This window comes from Camelus bactrianus, chromosome 10, assembly GCF_048773025.1.
Source record: "Camelus bactrianus isolate YW-2024 breed Bactrian camel chromosome 10, ASM4877302v1, whole genome shotgun sequence".
NCBI lineage: Eukaryota > Metazoa > Chordata > Mammalia > Artiodactyla > Camelidae > Camelus > Camelus bactrianus.
This window is the reverse complement of record NC_133548.1, coordinates 44,424,068-44,443,949: the sequence shown is the minus strand read 5'-3', so window position 1 is coordinate 44,443,949 and position 19,882 is coordinate 44,424,068. Positions and strand designations below refer to the sequence as shown.

General features: G+C 39.0%; 1 protein-coding gene and 1 long non-coding RNA gene across 5 annotated transcripts in view; one reads left to right on the top strand and one right to left on the bottom strand.

Moving 5' to 3' along the window:
* LOC123619606 (uncharacterized) overlaps positions 1–19,882 on the top strand; it is a 100,240-nt gene that overhangs the window by 35,548 nt on the left and 44,810 nt on the right. The gene's annotated exons all lie outside the window — the stretch shown is intronic.
* The window catches only part of LOC105076684 (interferon-induced very large GTPase 1-like), a 37,205-nt gene continuing 23,263 nt past the window's right edge, over positions 5,941–19,882 (bottom strand). For all 4 annotated transcript variants that reach the window (XM_045524014.2, XM_010964946.3, XM_010964948.3 and 1 more), the window contains one exon: positions 5,941–15,010. In XM_045524014.2, the coding sequence (XP_045379970.1) occupies positions 7,701–15,008 (7,308 nt within the window). In that variant the 5' untranslated portion in view covers positions 15,009–15,010 and the 3' untranslated portion in view covers positions 5,941–7,700. The remainder of the gene's footprint in view (positions 15,011–19,882) is intronic.

Below are 19,882 nucleotides of genomic sequence, written 5' to 3'. Positions count from 1 at the left end.
TTCAAATGTGAAATACTATTTTTTACAAAATTTGATGATTCAAAGGGATTCATGAGGGTGTGAAAACAAAGACAAAATGAGTTAGATACTCCAGTATCTAACAAAATTAAAATTTACTTACCATATGATAATTCTGCTTAAATGAAAACTGTTCTTTAGATATATTTATCATTCCAGAATTTTTATTTTTGTAATAGTCAAATTAGGAGATAACCCTAAGAACCATCAGCATCTGGTTAAATAAATATTGTATATCAGTGAAACCAGTGAATAAAACGAAACAGCACATATATGCTGGTAATGAAAAATCTCTAAAATAATTTAAGTGAATGAAAATGTAAGGGGCTGCATGTCAATTTGGTCATTCAGGAAGCAGATACCAAGATGGAAGTAGACATGTAAGAGACGTATTGGAGGAAATGCACGTGATATAGGAGGAGAAAGCAATAGGCAAGGAAATCCTTCAGACCACCATGCCTATCTGACACCTGAGAAGGTAGAAAGGGAAGGAAGGATGGGATAAAAAGAGTCTTAGACCTCTGTGAGTTTAAAGAAAATTTTGGCCAGACATACAGGGAATCCTGAGGAATGGTTGCTAGTTGAAGGAACTCCATAATGGGCTAGACTGTGCCTTCACATGCCTCAGTCATTGAGGGCAGCCTGGGGAAGGTGTAGCCTCAGTGTGAGCATCCTGGTAGATCCAATCAAGTGGCAGGTGGAGGCTGTCAGTCAACTCTGTTCACAGAAGGTTTTCTTCAATAAGATCTAAGTGGTGGATCTCCATAAGGCCAGCACAGTCTATTTCTTATGCCATGTAGATTTACTTTTCCAAACATGTTTGGAGGGCAATTCCTTCTTGATGTCTGTGGGCCTCTATTTCTGAAGGGAAATTTAGAAGACGAAAGTTAGAGGTGAATTATAGCCTACATTGCTTCCATTGGTCCTTGGGATATAACCTAAGGCAATTTCTTCCTTCTTCACTATAAATTCTAGGTTTCCCTTACCCTCAGCTGTCAGGATACCATACCTGTGGATCAGGCATTCTGTAAGCCTCTAGATACTAGTGCTGATCAAGGCTCTGCAAGCAGAAAAGGCAAACCCATACCTAGGATAGGTATCAATCCCCATATGGATGAAGTGTTGGACGTTGCAAGATGGATGGATTAAAATGAAATTAACTTGCCAACAAGTGTCCATTTGACTTCCTTGAGGAATTGTGCCATATTGATGGACCAGCATAGGTGTCTGTTGTTGGAGATTGGACATGCAGAGGGAGCAGTAGGTAGATTAACCTTGGTAAGTGGAAGTTCCTGTTATTGGGTCCATGCATAGCCTACATATCTATTGTGACCATTTCATATATATGCCTGTCATGCCAGTTCTTGGGAGGCTGATGAGGAAGAACAGTTAACATGAACTGGTCAAGTCATTTTTCCAATCTGATTGTTTAGGATCTCTTCAGTGGTGGGTGCTTTCTGATGGGTATGTGTGATATAAAGATGTTCACACTTTGTGCCCACTGCCATCTGTCCCTCCACATATTCTACCCAAAGCCTCCTTATTTCTGATCTTTTAGTTTATTGCTTTTTGGCCAGCAAGGTTATTGGCGATTGCCTAGGAATCTGCACATATTCTCACCTCACGCTACTACTCTCTGCATACAAAGCCAATGACTAGGAGCAACATTTGTAGTTTTTCCATTTGGGAAGATTTTCCCCTCTCTACTGCTTTTCAAGGCTATTTATGAATGTAGCTTCATTGCAGCTACCATCCATTCTCTGGTTGTACCCAATATCAAGCTGACCTGTTCAAAAATCAAGCTTAGCTTTTTCTTCTTCCTTTAGCTGTTTGTATGTCATCTCCCTCCATAAAGCTATAAATTGAGCTGGGAGAGGGTTCCTGGTGCAACCATGGTAGGTGACATGTGGGTTGGGGCTACCTGCTCATGAGTAATACTGTTTCCTATACCTGAACAGGTTTGACCTTGGATATACCATTTCCATTTTTGAATGGATTACTGCTGGGCCTTTGCAACAGCATGCCTTGGTGGATCCAACATAACCCAGCTCATAATGGGCAGTTTCATTCACATGTTCACCCTGTGCCTCATGGTCAAACATTTCATGACTACCAGGAATCAGTGGCAGACCAGAAGCTGCTATTCAAAAGGCATATAATTCTCTGTTGCACATGGCATGGCCTTATTCCCAAACCCCTGCATTATGATTCTCTTGCTGGGACTTACCATTAACCAAGCATAAAAAAAAAAAAACAAAAAACTTTTCCTATAATGAGCCATAGTGAATTTTCAAGACTTTGTCAACCATATGTTCTTTGTTTGAACTACTCAACTCTGCTTTTGTAGTGTGAAAGCATCTATAGACAACATTCACATGAATGAACATGGCTGTATTTTTATAAAATGTTTTTTCCAAAAATAGTGGCATACCAGCTCAGCCCAGAAACCATGATTTGCTTATCTCTGCCATGAACTCCACAGTGAATTGTTTATCAAAATTGACAACTCCAGCTGCATAGGGCCTGCTGGGTCATATGGCTCAGCAGTTGGTCAGCTTGTATCACAGCCTGAACCTGTTGGAGAATCCTTCCCCCTCTGACCCCATTCGGAGACGGCAGACTTCCTTGTTACCTGATACATGGGCCAGAGAAGTATTCCTAGGTGTGGAATATGTTGCTTTCAGAATGAGTAGTGGCCCACCAGGTGCTGTGCTTTATTTTTCATTGTAGGGAATGCAAGATGCAGTTATTTGTCTTTTACTTTGAACGGTATAATTTGACCACTTAAAAATCTTTTGTTATGGCAAATCCCTAAATCTTTGTAGGGTTTATCTCTCACCCTCTGGACACATGTCTTAACAAGGCCATGAACTCTCTCAGCACTTCTTACTTTTCCTGGTCAATTGACAGGATGTCATCCTATAAATGATCAAAGTGATATTCTGTGGGATTGTCCCCTTTCCTTACCATTATCTTATAGCAGAAAGTGGGAGAGTTAATAGAGCCCTGGGACAAAACTATAAATAAATATATTTGTGCCTTTAATGAATATAGTGTTTCTAAAAGTGCCTTATCAGTGAAAGAGAAAAAAAATACATTTGCCAAATCGATGGCAAATACTATGTACCTTAGGCCTTAGCTCTAGCAGTATTACCTTGGCCAGTACAGAACCTACAGTAGGGGCTACTACTGGTTGAGCTTGCAGCAGTTTACAGGAATGTTTTAGGATCCATCTGTTACTGCAGGAGCCAGACTGGCAAATTAAATGGAAATATGATAGGGGCAACCACTGCTTTAGGTCTTTAATGGTGGTAATAATCTTGCGTTCACCTGTGTTGTGATTTTTTACAAAGATGTATTAACTTGCCAGGGTGTAGGGGAATTTTGAAGGCTTCTGCCTACCTTTCTCATTATTATAACACTTACATCATAAGACAAGGACCCCATGGAAGGGTTAGTCCCACTGCCAATTTTGTCATTCCTTAATTACACACTCGGGGACTGGGGACAGACCACTCTGTGGATCTGTGGGCCCAGTGGACTGACTGTAAGCTTGACTTTAGCCAGGACCCCAGTTATTACCTAGCCCCCAATTATGAATAATGATACTTTGTTTCTCTAGATGTCAGTGTCAACACAGACCTCGTGTGCAATAATTCTGAAAATGTCTGGGTACTCCACTTTCCCCAGTGTATATTTATCTTTATAAATACTGGTAGGTACTTTTAGGAACCATTACAGTATATATTTGCCACAATGCTGCAGGGACCTTAATCCTGAGGACTCAGTCATCTTTTGAGAATGGCTGGAGTGAGTGACCAAGGGGAACAGAAATAGACCAGAATGGCAACTAAGGGCCATATCACATCATATCACATCACATTGTATAACACCTTGATGACTCTTGTGGTGACTTTGACTTTCACACTGAATGAAAATGGAGCTACTTCAGGGATTTGAACAAAGGATTGAAATGATCTAGGTTACATTTTAAAAAAGCTTTCTGACTGCTATGTTGGATGTGGTTATGGTGATCTGTTTGGAGGCTATTGAACCTCAGTGCCTGCAGTGGAATGTTGGTAAATGGTTGGAGTTAGGATATATTTTTACAGTAGATTCTTCAGTATTTAGCAATGAATGAGTGGTGAGAAGAAATATGGTTGCTTTAGAGTATTTTTTTGGCCCAGGGGATTGAGACAATGGATTTTCCTTTAATGGCAAAGAGGAAAGCTGTGGGTAAAAGAAGGGTATGAGTGAGAGGATATTTAGAATCCAGTTTTGAGCATGTTAAGCTTGAGATGTCTTGAAGATATCCAAGTGGAGATGGTGAGTAGGCAGGTGTTTGACATTTGGTGAGAGATGTGGTGAGACATATGTATTAGGAGTCATCGATGTGTAAGTGGTACTTAATATGATGGGGACTGGTAATTCCTTAAGAGAGACAGAGAGAGTCTAGTTATAAAAGGAAGACCAAAGATTTAGCTCTTGGGGTAAAGCGCTGAGAGACTGATGAAAGTGGAAGAACCAGCAAAGAAGAGTGATGTAGCAGAAGAGAAGAAATTCATTTATTCTTCCTAACAGTATAATCAGAAATGCACCCTAACCTACAGGGCACTTGAACATAGAGAGGTTAAAGTACCTGCCTAAGATGTCACAGGCACTAATACTGCAAAGATACCGAATTAATAATGATCATGATACTATTAGTGGTAATACTCAACACTTTCCTTCACTGTTTTATCTATCCAGGTGTCACTAGACTACTAGAAAGGGCTGAATGGCTTTTTTAGACCTTCCTGAAGTACTCAAATGATTAAAGAGAATTACAGTTTTGAATGAAGGGTATAAAATAAAAACTTGTTTGCTTCATATGCCTTTTTCCATGGGAAAAGCATCCCAAACCTTAAGGGGGCCAATTTTCAGACAAACCCTGTCTTAGTCAGTTTTGGCTGCCATAGCAAAACACCATAGAATAGGTGCCTTAGACAATGGACATTTATTCCTTACAGTTCTAGAGCATCTAACATCAAGATACAGCTGATTCCGTTCCTGATGAGCGGTCTCTTCCTGGCTTGCCTTATAGCAGTGTGCTCACATATTCTTTCCTTGATATTAGAAAGATCTGGTGTCTCTTCTTATAAGGGCATTAATCCAGTCATGAAGACCCTTCGCTCATGAACTCATCTCACCCTAATTATCTCCCAAGATCCCCTCTAAAAATCACATTGGGAATTAGGGCTTCAACATACGAATTTTGGGGTGACACAAATATTCATCCATAACACACCTCTTTCAGTTGACTTTCCCACGTTTATATCCACTCTTTCTGAGAGAGAGACCTAGTTGAAAACTTTTTAGTGCAAATTTCCATCTTCATTAAAGCAACTCACATGTTATTCATGTGGTTTGAACTTTGTAACAATCCATCATCCTCCTAGCCCCATCCCTACAGGCCTTGTGCTCTCTTGCTTAACTTACTTTGGAAATCCCCTAAATCTACTGATTTGGTGACTCCTAATTCCTGTGTTTCTGTGATCCCCACTTTCAGTGACTCAGGGAGACCCATTCCACTGCCCATGTGAACGCTACCTCTATTGACCTTACAAATCTGGCCATCTCTACTCCTGTGACCTATGCTGAGCCCTTGTCTCCCACTTTTGATGATGATATAATTCTCATCCCTACTCACTCCATTCACTCTACTCCACTGTTCCTAAGATCTTTCTCAGGGACCATAACCCGCTGACCCTTTACTCCTGACCCCACCTTGATAGCACTTTACTCTCCACTACTGTTACCAAAAACCGCATTCACACATAGCCTTCTTCACTCTATCCCAACTTACTTCTTGCCAGTTTTGGGGGGATTCTTGACCACAGCCTCTGGATTTCATTTAATAATCACTCTGCTTAAATGCCTGAGGAATTTATAAAATTTTTTTATTTGTACATGATACTTTCAACTTCAAAATCAAAGTTAGTGAATGATACATAAAACTTCTTAGTTAAAAGCTTAAATGGTTCATTAAACAAATATGAAAAACATTCAGCAAGTGTTAATATTGCACAGTTTTCAAGGATGCAGTGATGTCAGACACAGGTGCTATATTATGCGTGGGTTCTGTTTTTATCACTATTTCAACTTTATCATATTAGGAGGTCCTTCCAACTCTCAGTGAGACTACATTTTAGGGAACAAAAGGAAAAGCTTACTGTGCAAGAACATCAGTTTCCCATATAATGTTTCTGTTCCAGGATTTCTTCTGGAGACATGGTGATTTGACCAGAAACAGAGTATGCTGGATGCCCTTGAGGGTACAAAGATAGCACAGTCAGCACTCCTGTCTCCCAGCTCTGAAGACCCAAGTCCTTTGACAGCTGTTCTTTGGACTGTCTGTCTTCACTGGCTGTGGAGGGTAGAGAGTGTGCCCTTAAATGGAAGGCAATGGAAGCCCTTATGTCAGGTATGAAGAAATTTTCTTCTTAGTATCAGGACTACTTTAGATCATCACCTTTGAGAACCTAACGTAAGTCATGTTTCAGAAGGTATAGGTTTGCAGAATGGTGATTTTTTCCCCCTCTCAGATCCTTGGTTGGCTTTAGGGTGCTTTTCATGTTTATTTGTGACCATGATTCTATGGATCAAATAGTGTGAAAAGTCACAAGGGTGCCTAATTTGGAGATAAGCATTTTCTTATACTTTAATACTTAAAAAGCATGTCTTATCAAAATATCACCATGTTAAAAACTATATATTTTTGATATTTTAATCTTGAAGGAGTAGTTTTTAAAATCATTAATAGATTAATCAAATTTGACCTTGTCCAAAGCCTTGATTAAAATGGCCCTTTTCACCTGGTCATAAATTTCATTCCATAAACCATTCCTACTCAGACTTGTATAAGCTCCTGTGAATGTTTTCTTTTTCTTTTCTTTAAAAAAACATGCAGAGGCAAGTGCCAAGTTGCCAGGGAAGAAGAGGGTGACGGTTAAATGAGGGAAAAAAATTATATAATTTCTACTTTCAAAATTTGTTTGATAATGTTTCCTGAATTGATGCAGGCACTATTCTGGTCAAGTTTCTGTTTTTTTTCTTAACAGTATATACCTAAATAGCACTCTGTTTTGGAATTGGGAATCATGAAACTTTCACAAGTGTTTTTGCACGCAAGCATTAATACTCTTCTTCACAGTTTCAGAGTATGAAAAAAATACAGTTAAAAGAGAAAACAATTTGTAGCTTGCAGTCAAGAAGTGTATATTAATTGAAATAGCCATATATTTATTCTGTACAATTTGTAGCAGTGTACAATGATTTTAACTTCCTTCTATGAAAATTATTTACCTGAGACTTTATATAACATTCTATATTAAAAATAAAAAACAACATTCAGAATAATAGTTTAAAATATGAAGTAGGTACTTTAAATGATTTTATTTGAGTGTATCATGCACTCATATATTTTAGTAATTTGTTTTTAAAGCAGAAGGAATTGAGGCAGAGAAAAATGAAGTCCTTTCCTGGCAAATCTTCAACTCTTGCTGTTAATTGACATAGTTTTAGATGCTTCATCTGAAAAATCTACAATGAGGGCTTTCATTATGTGGAGGTGGTATTTTAAGATTGTTTGGGTAATGTGCCTCTTTGTTCAGATACTGGGTCTCTTTTGTAGTTATTGAGTATTAATTATTTTTCAAGTAATCAAGCACCTCCAGCTTTGTAATTTTGTTCCATGCATCAGGAATTGCACCTTTACCGATAAATTTACTGTGATATTTTTCTTCCAGCTGTGATCTGAAGTGAGAGACAAACCATTTCCAGTATGGCTGGGTGGATGTGTCTGGGGTGATACTCCATTTGGCATACTCCCCTCCTGCCTGTCGATAGTTCTTATATGGAATTTTCCTGCCATCTTCGAGACGCAAGAAACAATCACTTGCTACCATGCTAGTACAAAAATTAATGTTAAACTGATCTGTTTGATGCCAATGCCTTCCACTGAGAGCCTCTGGACGGTGGAAGGGAACACTATGGTCTCCTTCATGGGTGGGGATTGTGTTTGTACAAATTGCTGTACATAAGGGACACTGTTTCCAGCAGCCACAGAGATGTTCAGAGAGCATTTTCTGGATTTCAGGAACAATGTCTTCTACAAGCGTACACAAACACTTCTGTGCTGCTTTCTCCATTTCAGGATCCAAAGCCTTACTCATGGCTTCTTTGAGAAACTCAATGTCTTTTATCTCCTGGTGTTCAATGCTTACCAAGTCTTTTCGTGGAAAGATCAAGTTACCCCCCAGGTGATCACAGAACAAATCCAACCACTCAGACACTGTGCTGCTTTTGTCTTTAGCTATTGCTGTGGATGCATGAATGGCTGAGAGGATGGCATTCTTGATGTCATCTAAACTTATTTTTAAAAAAGTCTTCATTTTTTCATTTCTTTGCTCAGAACAATATCTTTTAATACAGTTTTCAATGTAATTCTTAAAAAATGATTCTGAATTACGAAGGTACTGCCAGTAGTTATCAAAATTTTCCTCTTCTGCCAGAGAGATGAGAATGTGTTTCTCCAGATTAGCCCTGTTTCCACTGAATGCTGGGCAGGTAGCTCGCATGTCCCCACCAATTTTGGGGGCCATGGTTTTCCTTACAGTGGTGGAGATAGCAGGGGTGAGTTTGTGCCACAGAAAATCAACAAATGTTTTGATTGAGGTTGCTCCTTGACAAGAGATCTTAAAACTCATGAAGAAATCATCTTTCTTGCTTTCTAGATAGTTCACAGGATCATTTGCTCTCTTGAATGCCTTGTGTATCTCCTTAAACTTCATGGCTGCACTTCGGAATAAACACAATGATAAGTCAATTTCATATTTTCTTGTAACTGTGTATCTTTCCTGAGTGGGAGCAGATTTCACCTCCTCATCTATGATTTTCAGGATTTCATAGAAATAACTTGGATGGTAATCATGCCTTTGCCTACTAATGCTGTTAATAGCTTCACTAAATTTTGAAATAATTTGGTCAGTAGTGATATTTATAGACTCCATATCCTGGGGCTCTAATGTCAGTGGATAAATGTTTAAATATCTCTTGTTCATCTTGATATGTTTGTCATATTTGATTTGAAACTTTTCTCCAGAATTTTTCTTCAGTCTGTCCATCAGCATATATTTCTCCTTTTTGAAATAATCCAAGAGGATGCTTTCAGAATCCACTTCAATATTAGGCTCTGTGACTGGCGGGAGATTTGAGGACACATCACAGACCCATTTTTCCCAAAGTGGGTTGAATTTCTCATGTAGTTCTTCCTCACTCAGTTCTGTGCCCTTTACAGTTAAAGCCAACTTTCGGCTTTTTTCCAATAATTCCTTTTCATAACCAGATTTTTTGTTATCCAGTTTTTCTTGATTTTTTTTAAAGCTAATAAGTTCTTGGACTTTACTTTGGCTGTCTAAAATTAGTTTCTCTTTAAGGTTCATTAGCTTGTTTTCAAAATTTCCTTTCCACTGAACCAGTACTTCACTATCCGGATCTTCATTAAAGAATTTTTCAAGTTCTTTCTTGATGGCTTCATATTTTCCTGTAACTGGAGCCTTAAGCATGTGTGTTTCTGGTGTCTGGATTTTTCCGTTCTGAATCTGGTTGATCAGCTGGTCCTGCAAGGTCAGCACATGACTCCTCAGCTCCCAGGTCCAGTAGTTATACATGGTTTCCAATTTGCTCATGGCCATGACCTCTCTCGTGTTCCTGAAACTGAAAATAAAGTTCTCATTCAACAGGGCTCTCCACAAATCTTGAATTCGGAATTTTACATCTGATATCTTCATGATGCTGCCCCTACACTCCTGTTTGGCAGCCAAAAGAATTCTGCTTTTCAGCTCCTGGACGTTGTGGCTGTAACGAGGGTTGGGAGGGGCCATTGGAGGATTGCCATCCCAGAGGTGAGCAAAGTAGTAGACGTGAGTATTGACATCAAACTTAATGACATCACTAAAGTGGGTTACATCTGAGCACTGTTCTTCTTCAGCAGCTGTTGCTGCCATTTCATCTAGCCTCTGCTCTAGCCACCTTCGTCCTTCCATAGTTTGGTCTTTAGCTGTAACTTCCCCCACATTCTGATGGACAAAGAGGCAACTGGGAGAGATTTTTACTTGTTTCATCCTCAGAAAAGCTTGGACGACTATTTGTAGAATATCCTGCATTTCTGATGGATTTTCCCCAAAAATATTGATCAGAGTCAAGTTTCCAAGTCCAATGACAAAGGTTGCCAGCTCATTGTCCCGATTCTGGGACTTGTTGCTGAGTTCTGGGGCCCGAAGTCCTTCTGTATCGACAACAAGCATGAAGTCGAAACCAAGTTCCTCTGTGAATGTCTCCTCCACCTTCAGGAGCTGCATATAGGCCCCCCGGGTACACCTCCCAGCACTGACAGTGAACTGCAGCCCAAAAAGGGCATTCAGCAGGGTGGATTTCCCTGAGCTCTGTAGGCCAAGGATTGAGAGAACAAACAGCCGTTTGTTTCCAAGTTTCTCAGATACCTGGTCGAAAACAGCTGCCACCCACTTTAGGGGTACATATGAAGCATCCCCATCCATCAGCTCAATGGGAACCCCAGATATCATCAGATCTGCAGCAATGTGGGGAAGGGAGAGAAGGAGACTATCAATAAAAGCTTCCCCCAAAGTAGAGGAAGCTTCCTCCAGAGCTTCATAGATCTGGCCAACTTCTCTGAGAATTTGCTCAGTTCCTAAGGAACAGTCACTAATCTCTCTGGAGATAGCTTCTATCTCACTTTGCCAGGCTTTCAGGGACTTACTTTTTGGTGCCTCTTGCTTTTCTTTTTGGACCAGTGACCACAAAGCCTTTTTCTTCTCATTTAGCTTTTCCAAGTGTCCTGCAGTCAATTTGTCTAAAAACACACTCAGCCATTGCAAGAAGTAGAGTTTGGTGTGAGTTTCTGAATGATTTTGGAGAATTTTAAGGACAGAATGTATTAAACTATTGAGAGGAAAGGCTCTGTTCAGCTGTTCCTGTCGTATTAATTGTTTCTCCATCTCAATCTCACTCTTGTGTTGTTCGATGGTCCGATTCCCCTTTTCTCTTAGATGATAGAGTTCTTTGTCCTTTTTACACCAAAGTTGCCACAGTTTTCCCTGAAGGGGTAGTAAGTTTTCCTTCATCTGAGATATTTTCACTTCTTCCAGTAGGGCCATTAGAACCTCTGCCTTTTCTTTGGCTTCTTTGCAATCTCTCTGGTCTTCATCAATAAGCAGTCCTTGCTTGCGAGCAACTTGGGCACAATCCTCCAGGCTGAGAGTGGTGTCAGAGAGCTCTAGCAACCGTCTGATTGTAATTGTGAGCTCCTCTATTAATTCTGCTTCATTTCTGTTCCTAATTCCAATTTTCACCCTTAGGCCAGAAGTATTGGCCATCAGTTTTTCTTTATCATCAAGCAAACAGATTAAAGGTTTTGATGCCTGACACAGGTCATGGATAATTTTTCGGTTTTCTTTATTGTCATCAGAAGTTGACATGAGGACCACAATGAGAGAAGAGACCTCCAGCAAAAATGTGAGTTGCTTCTTATGTTCCTTTGCATCTCCGTGAAGATTGGTGAAGGTCAAGCAGTTGTCAAATCTGTCCTCATCTTCCCCGCCAGGACAGAACCAGGCAACTTCCACCACACTTCCCATCAAGAGAGAGTTCCTGCTGCTCCCTTTGCAGTGTCGGTGAAAAAAGACATCATGCTTTCGTTTAGTGAGAAGACAGTTCATGATCTGAGATTTGGAGGCAGAGAAGTCATTTCCAACTCTAAGAAAGGACACAATGGGGGTAGAGACACGACACATCTGCTGATTCTTGTAATTGTCCTTCTGCTCCTTTGTTGATTTCCTTGCTTGCTGCCAGCTCCTCCTAATTTGACTGAGAGACCAGAGGGAGAATTCAATTTGAGAATTGCAGGGATTAGGTATGAGGAGGGGGAGGGCAAACTGACAAATGGAAAGTTTGGCCAAAATATATTGTCTGGAAAGAACATCTGCACAGTAAAGAATTGCCATCTGAATATCCATAGGGTGAATGTAGGGCGTCACATTAGGTGCTGAAGAATTAGTGAGACTATCATTGTCTTCAAAAAGGTCTTCATATGGATCAAAAGTGTCATTTTCTTGATTTGAGGTGCTTGGATAGACTTGCTTCTCTGTGTATCCACCATCTTTGATGATCAGGTATCTAAGCCCATAATCCAGCATCAGTAGCTTCTGTAGGAAATAGAAGGGAAGCTCCCTTTCAGAGCAGGGCTGGGTATTGTGCACAGACTTCTTGTAGATCTGATGGAAGTTAGCTGTGCTCATTTTTTTTGGGTAGTAATGTTCTAGGTTTAGACGCTGGAGTAATTCTAGGAAGGTTTGATTTTCTGTGACCTTGTGTTTGTTATTTTCATTATCATGTGATTTATGGGACTGTTTCTTTTCATAGAAGAGACTTTGCAATTGTTTTCTCACCTCATCCCTTTGCAATGAAGAGATGGTGTCTCCATAATCCCCATCAATGAGCGATCTCAGGTCTTTTTCTAGGTTTTCCCAATTATGATCTGCTCCAGGTTTGGAGAGGAGTTGTACAACTTCTTTAGACAAAGATTGTGCCATGTGATGTCTTACCAATGCTAAGCGTTGTGTTTTCTCCTCTGGAGAAACAGCTTTGATGCCAGCTGTAGCTGTCAAACCTGTGAGTACCAGGAATGCATGAGCCCTGTAGTCACAAATATTTTTGAGCTCCTTGTATTTACCTTTGGCACTTTGCATTTTATTCAGTAGGAAGTCTAACTCATCACACCCCAGGAGATACTGAAAAGTATTGTTTACCCCATGATATCCTGCACCAGTTGCAATGGAAAGTAGCAAGATGTGTGTGTCTTGCTGCCCTGTTTCTCGGAGGTAATTCAAGAAGCAGCCAAGGGAAACGCTGACCTCATAAGTAGCCTTTACTTGAGCTTCTTCCACTGATTCTGTGGACTCAGATTTGGCCTTCCCTTCCATAAGGTCATTCTTGTTTTTTTCAAGGATTTTAATCAATTCAGAAAATTTGGTGATGTTGACATGCTCTTGTTCTGGCTCTGACTGGAAGATCCACTGCATAATGGAATCAGCCTGTGGAAAGTTTGACACTCTGTAGATGTGAGGATCCAAAAGGCTGCGCAACTGAGATTTGATAAATTCAGTTCCATAAATAGAAGATTTTTTGCAAAAGTTGACAGTATTTATTAGAAAATTTTGTAGACCCCAATCTGTGAGGCATCTATGAATCCAAAAGTCATAACTTTTTATTTTCTGAGTCAACATTTGCATGAAATGTATCAGCTTTTTCAGCTGCTCTTCAGGATCGGAAACCTCCCAGGATTTCACATTGTCTAGGAAAACAGTAGCTGCCTTCTCAGCATTCAGTAATTCTTCTCCCTCCTGGATCTGGGCAGTGAGCCCAGTCAGAGCAGTGTAGCTCTGTTTCAGGCAGTTAGCTACCTGAAAAGGATCCTTGAAATCACTTCTGTTGCTGGAAAGGATGATATCCCAAATGGGCACCAGCTGATTTCCCCGGTCAATGACACACCAGGTTTGATTATTGGCCACCAGGCCAGTTTTCCACTGTAAAAGGCCATTTGCTTCTGGTGGACCACCTGTCTGGACCACAGATAATTGCACTTTGGTTTGGAGATTTTGTAAGCTTGAGCTCTGAGAGGCTATTTTTGAATGAGACTGTGACACATTCACACCTGCAGCACCTTTCACTCCAAAGCCAGTGTAGCTCCCCGTTATATAAATATCCAGGGCCTCTGCTGTCTGCTGTTTGACTGCTTCCAGCTGCTCACTTTGGAAACCCTCTGAAATGGCTTTCCACCAGTAGATTCCTCCCAGGTGGAAAGGGCCCTGGTTAGCATGAGAGCCAAACCTTTGGAAGAATTCTTCAGTCCTGCGCCTCAGCAAGGGAAGTCTATCTGAGTCTGTGGGCTGACCCAAAAGATCTTCAATGCATTTCAGTTCCTGGAGAGCAGCCTTGGAGAATTGGAGCTGATCAACAGCAAAGTGGCAGGAGGCCAGCGGGATGTAGTTGAACTTGGTTGAGCAGAAATAAGAGTGCTTAGAATGTGACTGCCGTCTTTCCTCAGATTCTGAGTCTTTCTTCTGATCCATACCAGCTTTTAGGCTTAATCCCCAACCTCCACCCTTTGCTAAGGCAGTTGCACTGAAGCCCAGCTTCTCTATAGTCTGAGTGAACATGGATTCTGCTTGAGAAGATGTAAATTCTATTGTTTTCATCTGTGTACCCTGCTGTGGGCCACAGAGTGAGAACTCCTTGGGGACACTGAGTAGCTCCTCTCTCTTCTCTATCAGGCTCCCTTTGTCACTAGTTTTGTAAATTCCCTGCAGGGCTAGTCCTCCAGATGCATATCTCACCAGCTCTCCATCTGGGAGGTTTTTCCTGTGAGACAGTGTCCCCTCTGTGTGGTTGAGTTGTTTCTGCAGGTTTTCTGTGACTTCTTGGAGGGACTTTTCAGGAGGTGGCCAGTACTCTTTGGGGATTTCCAGTGCCTGCCTCAGCTCTTCCTCCTTTTTCCTCACTGCTTCTTCCTGCCTCTGCCTCCCTTCTGAAAGCAACTCTTCTAGCTCCTGCAGAGTCTCTTCTGCCTGCTTCTGTTTTTTCTGTATTGTTTTCACCTGACACTCCTGTAACTGTGAAAGACTATTCGAGTGTGACTGGTTAAGCAACCTCTCCAGGGCTTTCTTCTCCCAAGAATGTTGTGTCAGGGATTTCAGCTTCTGGAGATCTTCCTCTTCTAGGTGTTGTAAGGCCTGGGCACAGGTCACACCCAGGTGTTCCTGCAGCTTTGGCAACCAGAACTCGACTGCCAGTCCTACTTCTCTCAGCCTCCCTTGGAGATCTTGCCCCCTTTTGCCTCTGAGCAGGGGCTCATTATCATCTCCTGTGTCCATGGCTGGGGGAAGAAAAGACACTCAATTAGCCTATGTCATACTATTATACAGAACTCTGTGATCAATTTTCAGAAATCTGTTGCTTTTCTATACACTTCTAATGAGTTATCAGTAAAAGAAATTGAGAGAACAATTCCATTTTTGACCACATCAAAAAGAATAAAATAGCTGGGAATCAAATTAACCAAGGAGATGAAAGACATATACTCTGAAAACTATAAAATATTGATGAAGGAATTTGGAGATGGTACAAAGAAATAGAAAGATACCCTGTGTTCCTGGATTAGAAGAATTAATGTTAAAGTGTCCATAGTACCCAAAGCAACCTATAGATTTAATGCAGTCACTATCAAACTACCTAGGACATTTTCTAAAATGTAGAACAAATAATCATAAATTTTATTTGGAAACACAAAACACCACAAATTCCCAAAGCATCTTGAGAAAAAAAACAAAGCTGGAGGGGTCACGGTCCCTGATTCAGACTATACTACAAAGTGACAGTAATCAAAACAACATAGTCCTGGCATAAAAACAGACACATAAGTCAGTGGAAAAGAATAGCCCATAAATAAACCCATACATTTATGGTCAATTAATCTATGACAAAGGAGGCAAGTATTCTATGGAGAAAAGAGAGTCCTTTTCATAAGTGATGCTGGAGAACTGGAGAGCTACATTAAAGGAATAGATTAGTAAAAAATAGGCAGAAGACCTACATAGACATTTCTCCAAGAACACATACAGATGGTCAACAGGCACGTGAAAAGACGCTCAGCATCAATGGTTTTTAGAAAAATGCAAATCAAAACCACAATGAGGGATCACCTCACACTGATAAGAATGGGTATCATCAAATAGTCTATAAATAATAAATGCTGAAGAAGGTATGGATAAAAGAGTATATATGTATTTATAAAGAAGAAGTCATACACACACACACAATCACACACACATCAACTATTACTCCACCATAAAAAAAAAAAGAATGAAATATTGCCATTTGCAACTACATGGATGGACGTAGAGAATATTATGCTAAGTATAATAAGTCAGATAGAGAAGGACACATGCTCTGTGTTATCACTTATGTATGGAATCTAAAAAATTAAAGAAATGAATGTATATAACAAAATAGAAACAGGCTCATACACATAGAAAACAAACTAGTGGTTATCAGAGGGGGGAGGGAACAGGTAGGAGCAAAACTGGGGTATGGGATTAAGAGATAAAAACTACATAGGGAACTGTATTCAGTACCTTGTAATAGCTTATAATGAAAATAAAAGATACAAACTACTATGTATAAAATAAATAAGCAGCAAGGATATATTGTACAGCATGGGAAAATATAGCCATTATTTTATAACTTTGAATGCAATATAATCCATAAAAATGTAGACTCAGTATGTTATACACCTGAAACTAATATAGTATTGTAAATTAAATATAATTCCATAAAAAAGAATTTGGCCATAAAAAACAGCAAGAAGAGTGGAGCTAATGTACCCATAGAAAGAGAAAACTCCAGATATACCACCACTAAGAAACAGAATACCTCACATGTAGTCAACTAGCAAAGATTTAAGGAGGTGTCTACTACTTCAGATGGAATGTCAACAATGCTAAGCTACATGGATATGAAAAATCAAGGAAACATGTCATCACTGAAAGATAGTAATTCTCTAGTAACCTACCACAAAGGCATCCGATTCAGCAACCTGACTGATAAAGATTTCGTAACAGCTATTTTGAAGAAACTCAATGATCTTATAAGAATACTCAGAAAGGCAGTTTAATGAAGTTGGGGAAAAATAGGTGAACAAGAAGAGATAATTATTAAAGAGATAAAAATCATAAAAAAAAATGAGCAAACAGCATTTTGGGGGCTGAAGAATTTAATGAATGAAATGGAAAATGCAAGAGACAGCAAGTGCGTCAGAGTAAAGGGAAGACCCAATAAGCGAGTTAGAGGACAGGAATTTGGAAAAAATAAGCAAAAAAGAAAAAAGAAGCAGCGTTAGTAATGCCAACATGATCTATCAAATTGAGTTAAAAAAATTGGAATATTCAGGATTTCAGAATAAGCAGGGGAGAAGGGTGCAGTACTTTTATTTAAAGAAAATCAACTGAGAACATTCTACATCCAAGAAGAGAAAAGGCTCTCCAAACTCACTAAACTAATAGGGCACCCTATTATCTCAATGCAAAGAAACATTCTCTAACACATTATTAAGAAACTGTCAAAAATCAGAATACAGTGAATTGAAAAGCAGTCAGGAAAAAAGATGATAATGTGTAAGTTCCCCCCTTTAGGCAAACAGTGAATTTCCCAGCAGAAACCCTACAAGTTAGAGAGAGTGGAATGACATATTCAAAGTGTTGAAAGAAAAATAAATTGCCTGCGAAGGATATTTCATCTAGTAAAGTTATCCTTCACATATAAAAGACAAATAAAGTCTTTCCCAGACAAGCAAAAGCTCAGGGAGTTGATGATCACCAGACCGGCCTTGCAAGAACTCCTTAAAAGAGTTCTTCAAGCTGGAACTAAAAGACACTAATTAGTGAAATGAAAACATTCAACTCCATTAAAGATATATTTAGAAGTATCTACCTCTGTACTGGGATGATGTGTTAACCATTTAACTATAGTATGTGGTAATGAAAAAGTATAAAATATAACCATAGCTATTATAATAAATACACAACATAAAATATGTAAATTGTGACATTAAAAATAAGCAGTGGGGTGATGAAAGCATAGAGCTCTTGTAGGTGAACAAAATTAAGTTGTTATCAAATTAAAATGGACTATTTGATTTATGAGCTGTTTTTATGGAAGCCTGAGGATAATCACAAAGCAGAAACCTAGAGTAGATTCACAGAAGATAGAGAAAGTGGAAACAGCATGTCCCCACAGAAAATCACCAGTTTATGAAGGTAGGCAGAAACACAAGGAAAAGAAAAAATGTAAATATAAAACCACAAGAAAGCAATTGAATAAAATGTCATTAGTAAGTCCTTACAGATCAGTAATTAAATAGAAATGGATTGAATTCAGCAAAAGGCACAGAGTGCCTTGATAAATGAAAAAACCAAGACCCAACTGTGAAATGCCTACAAGAGATTCACTTTAGCTTCAAGTAGATAAACAGGCTCAAAGTGAAGGGATGGAAAAAGATAATCCATGCAAGTGGAAAGCAAGAGAAAGTAGGGGTAGCAATTCTTATATCAGACTAAACAGAGTTTAAGGTATAAATGGTACTAGGAGAGAAAGAATGTCAATATATAATGATAAAGGGATCAATTCATCAAAAGATACAGCTATCATAAATACATACACACTCATCATCAGAGCACCTAAATATATTAAACAAATACTAAAAGATCTGAAGGGAGAAATAGGCAAAAATAGAATAACAATGGGATTTCAGTACCCCACTTTCAGTAGTGAATATATATCATCCAGACAAAATCAGTAAGGAAATATTGGATTTGAAACATATATTAGACCAAATGGATCAAACAGACATTTATAGAACATTTCATGCAACAGTAGCAGCATACACATTCCTCTGAAGTGTGTGCAAAATATTTTCCAGGATAGAAGCTATGATAGGACATAAAACAAATCTGAGCAAATGTACAAAGACTGAAATTACATTAAGTGTATTTTCCAACACTGATGGAATGAAACTAGAAATCAACACCAAGAGGATGTGTGGAAAATTTACAAATACGTGGAAATTAAACAGTGCACCCCTGAACAACCAGCTGCTCAAGGGGCAATGAAATGGGATAGAACAAAAAATCTCAAAACAAATGAAAATGGAACCACAGCACACACACCATAAACCTATTGTATACTGCAAAAAATGTTCTGAGAAGAATGTTTTTTTTTAACAATAAATACATATATTGGGAAGAAAAAAAATCTAAAAAGAAACCTAACAGCATCTCAATGAACTAGAAAAAGAACAAATGAAGCCCAAAGTTAGCTGAAGTAAGCCAGTAACAAAGATAAGAGTGAAAATAGAGACCAGAAAAACAATAGAAAAAAATCAATGAAACAAATAAATGGTTTTTTGAAAAAATACACAATGATTAAATTTTAGCCAGACTAAGAAAGAGACTTATATAAATAAAATTATTAATGAAAGACACTAAAATTCATACCACAGAAATACAAGGATTCATGAGAGACTACTATGAAATAATTACATGCTAAGAAATTGGGTAACCTGGAAGAAATGGATATATACTTAGAGACATATACCCTACTAAGACTGAATCAGGAACCATTAGAAAATCTGGACAGACCACTGAGTCAGGAGAGTGACTTGGTAATCAAAAATGTCTTTCCACAGGCAGCCGCAGGACTAGATGGCTTCACTGGAAAATTCTAGCAAATGTTTAAAGAAGAATTAACACCAATCTTTTCAAACTCTTCTAAAAAAACTGATGAAAGAATATTCCCAACCTCATCTTATTACCCTGATACCAAGGCCAGATGAGGACACTGCAAACAAACTATAGACCAATATCCCTAATCATATAGATGTAGAAATTCTCAGCAAAATATTACCAAATTGATTTCAAGATCACATTAAAAGGATTCCATACCAGGACCAAGTGGGATTTATCCCTGGGATGCTAGCAAGTTTCAACATATACCAATCAATAAGTGTAATATATCACCTTAGTAGAATGAAATGTAAAAATGACATGATCATTGCAACAGATGAAGAAAAAGCATTTGATGAAATAAAACATCTCTTCATCATAAAAAATCCTGAATAAATTGGGCAGCAAAGGAACATAACTCAACATAATAAAGACCATGTATAACAACTCACAGGCTACCATTTTACTAA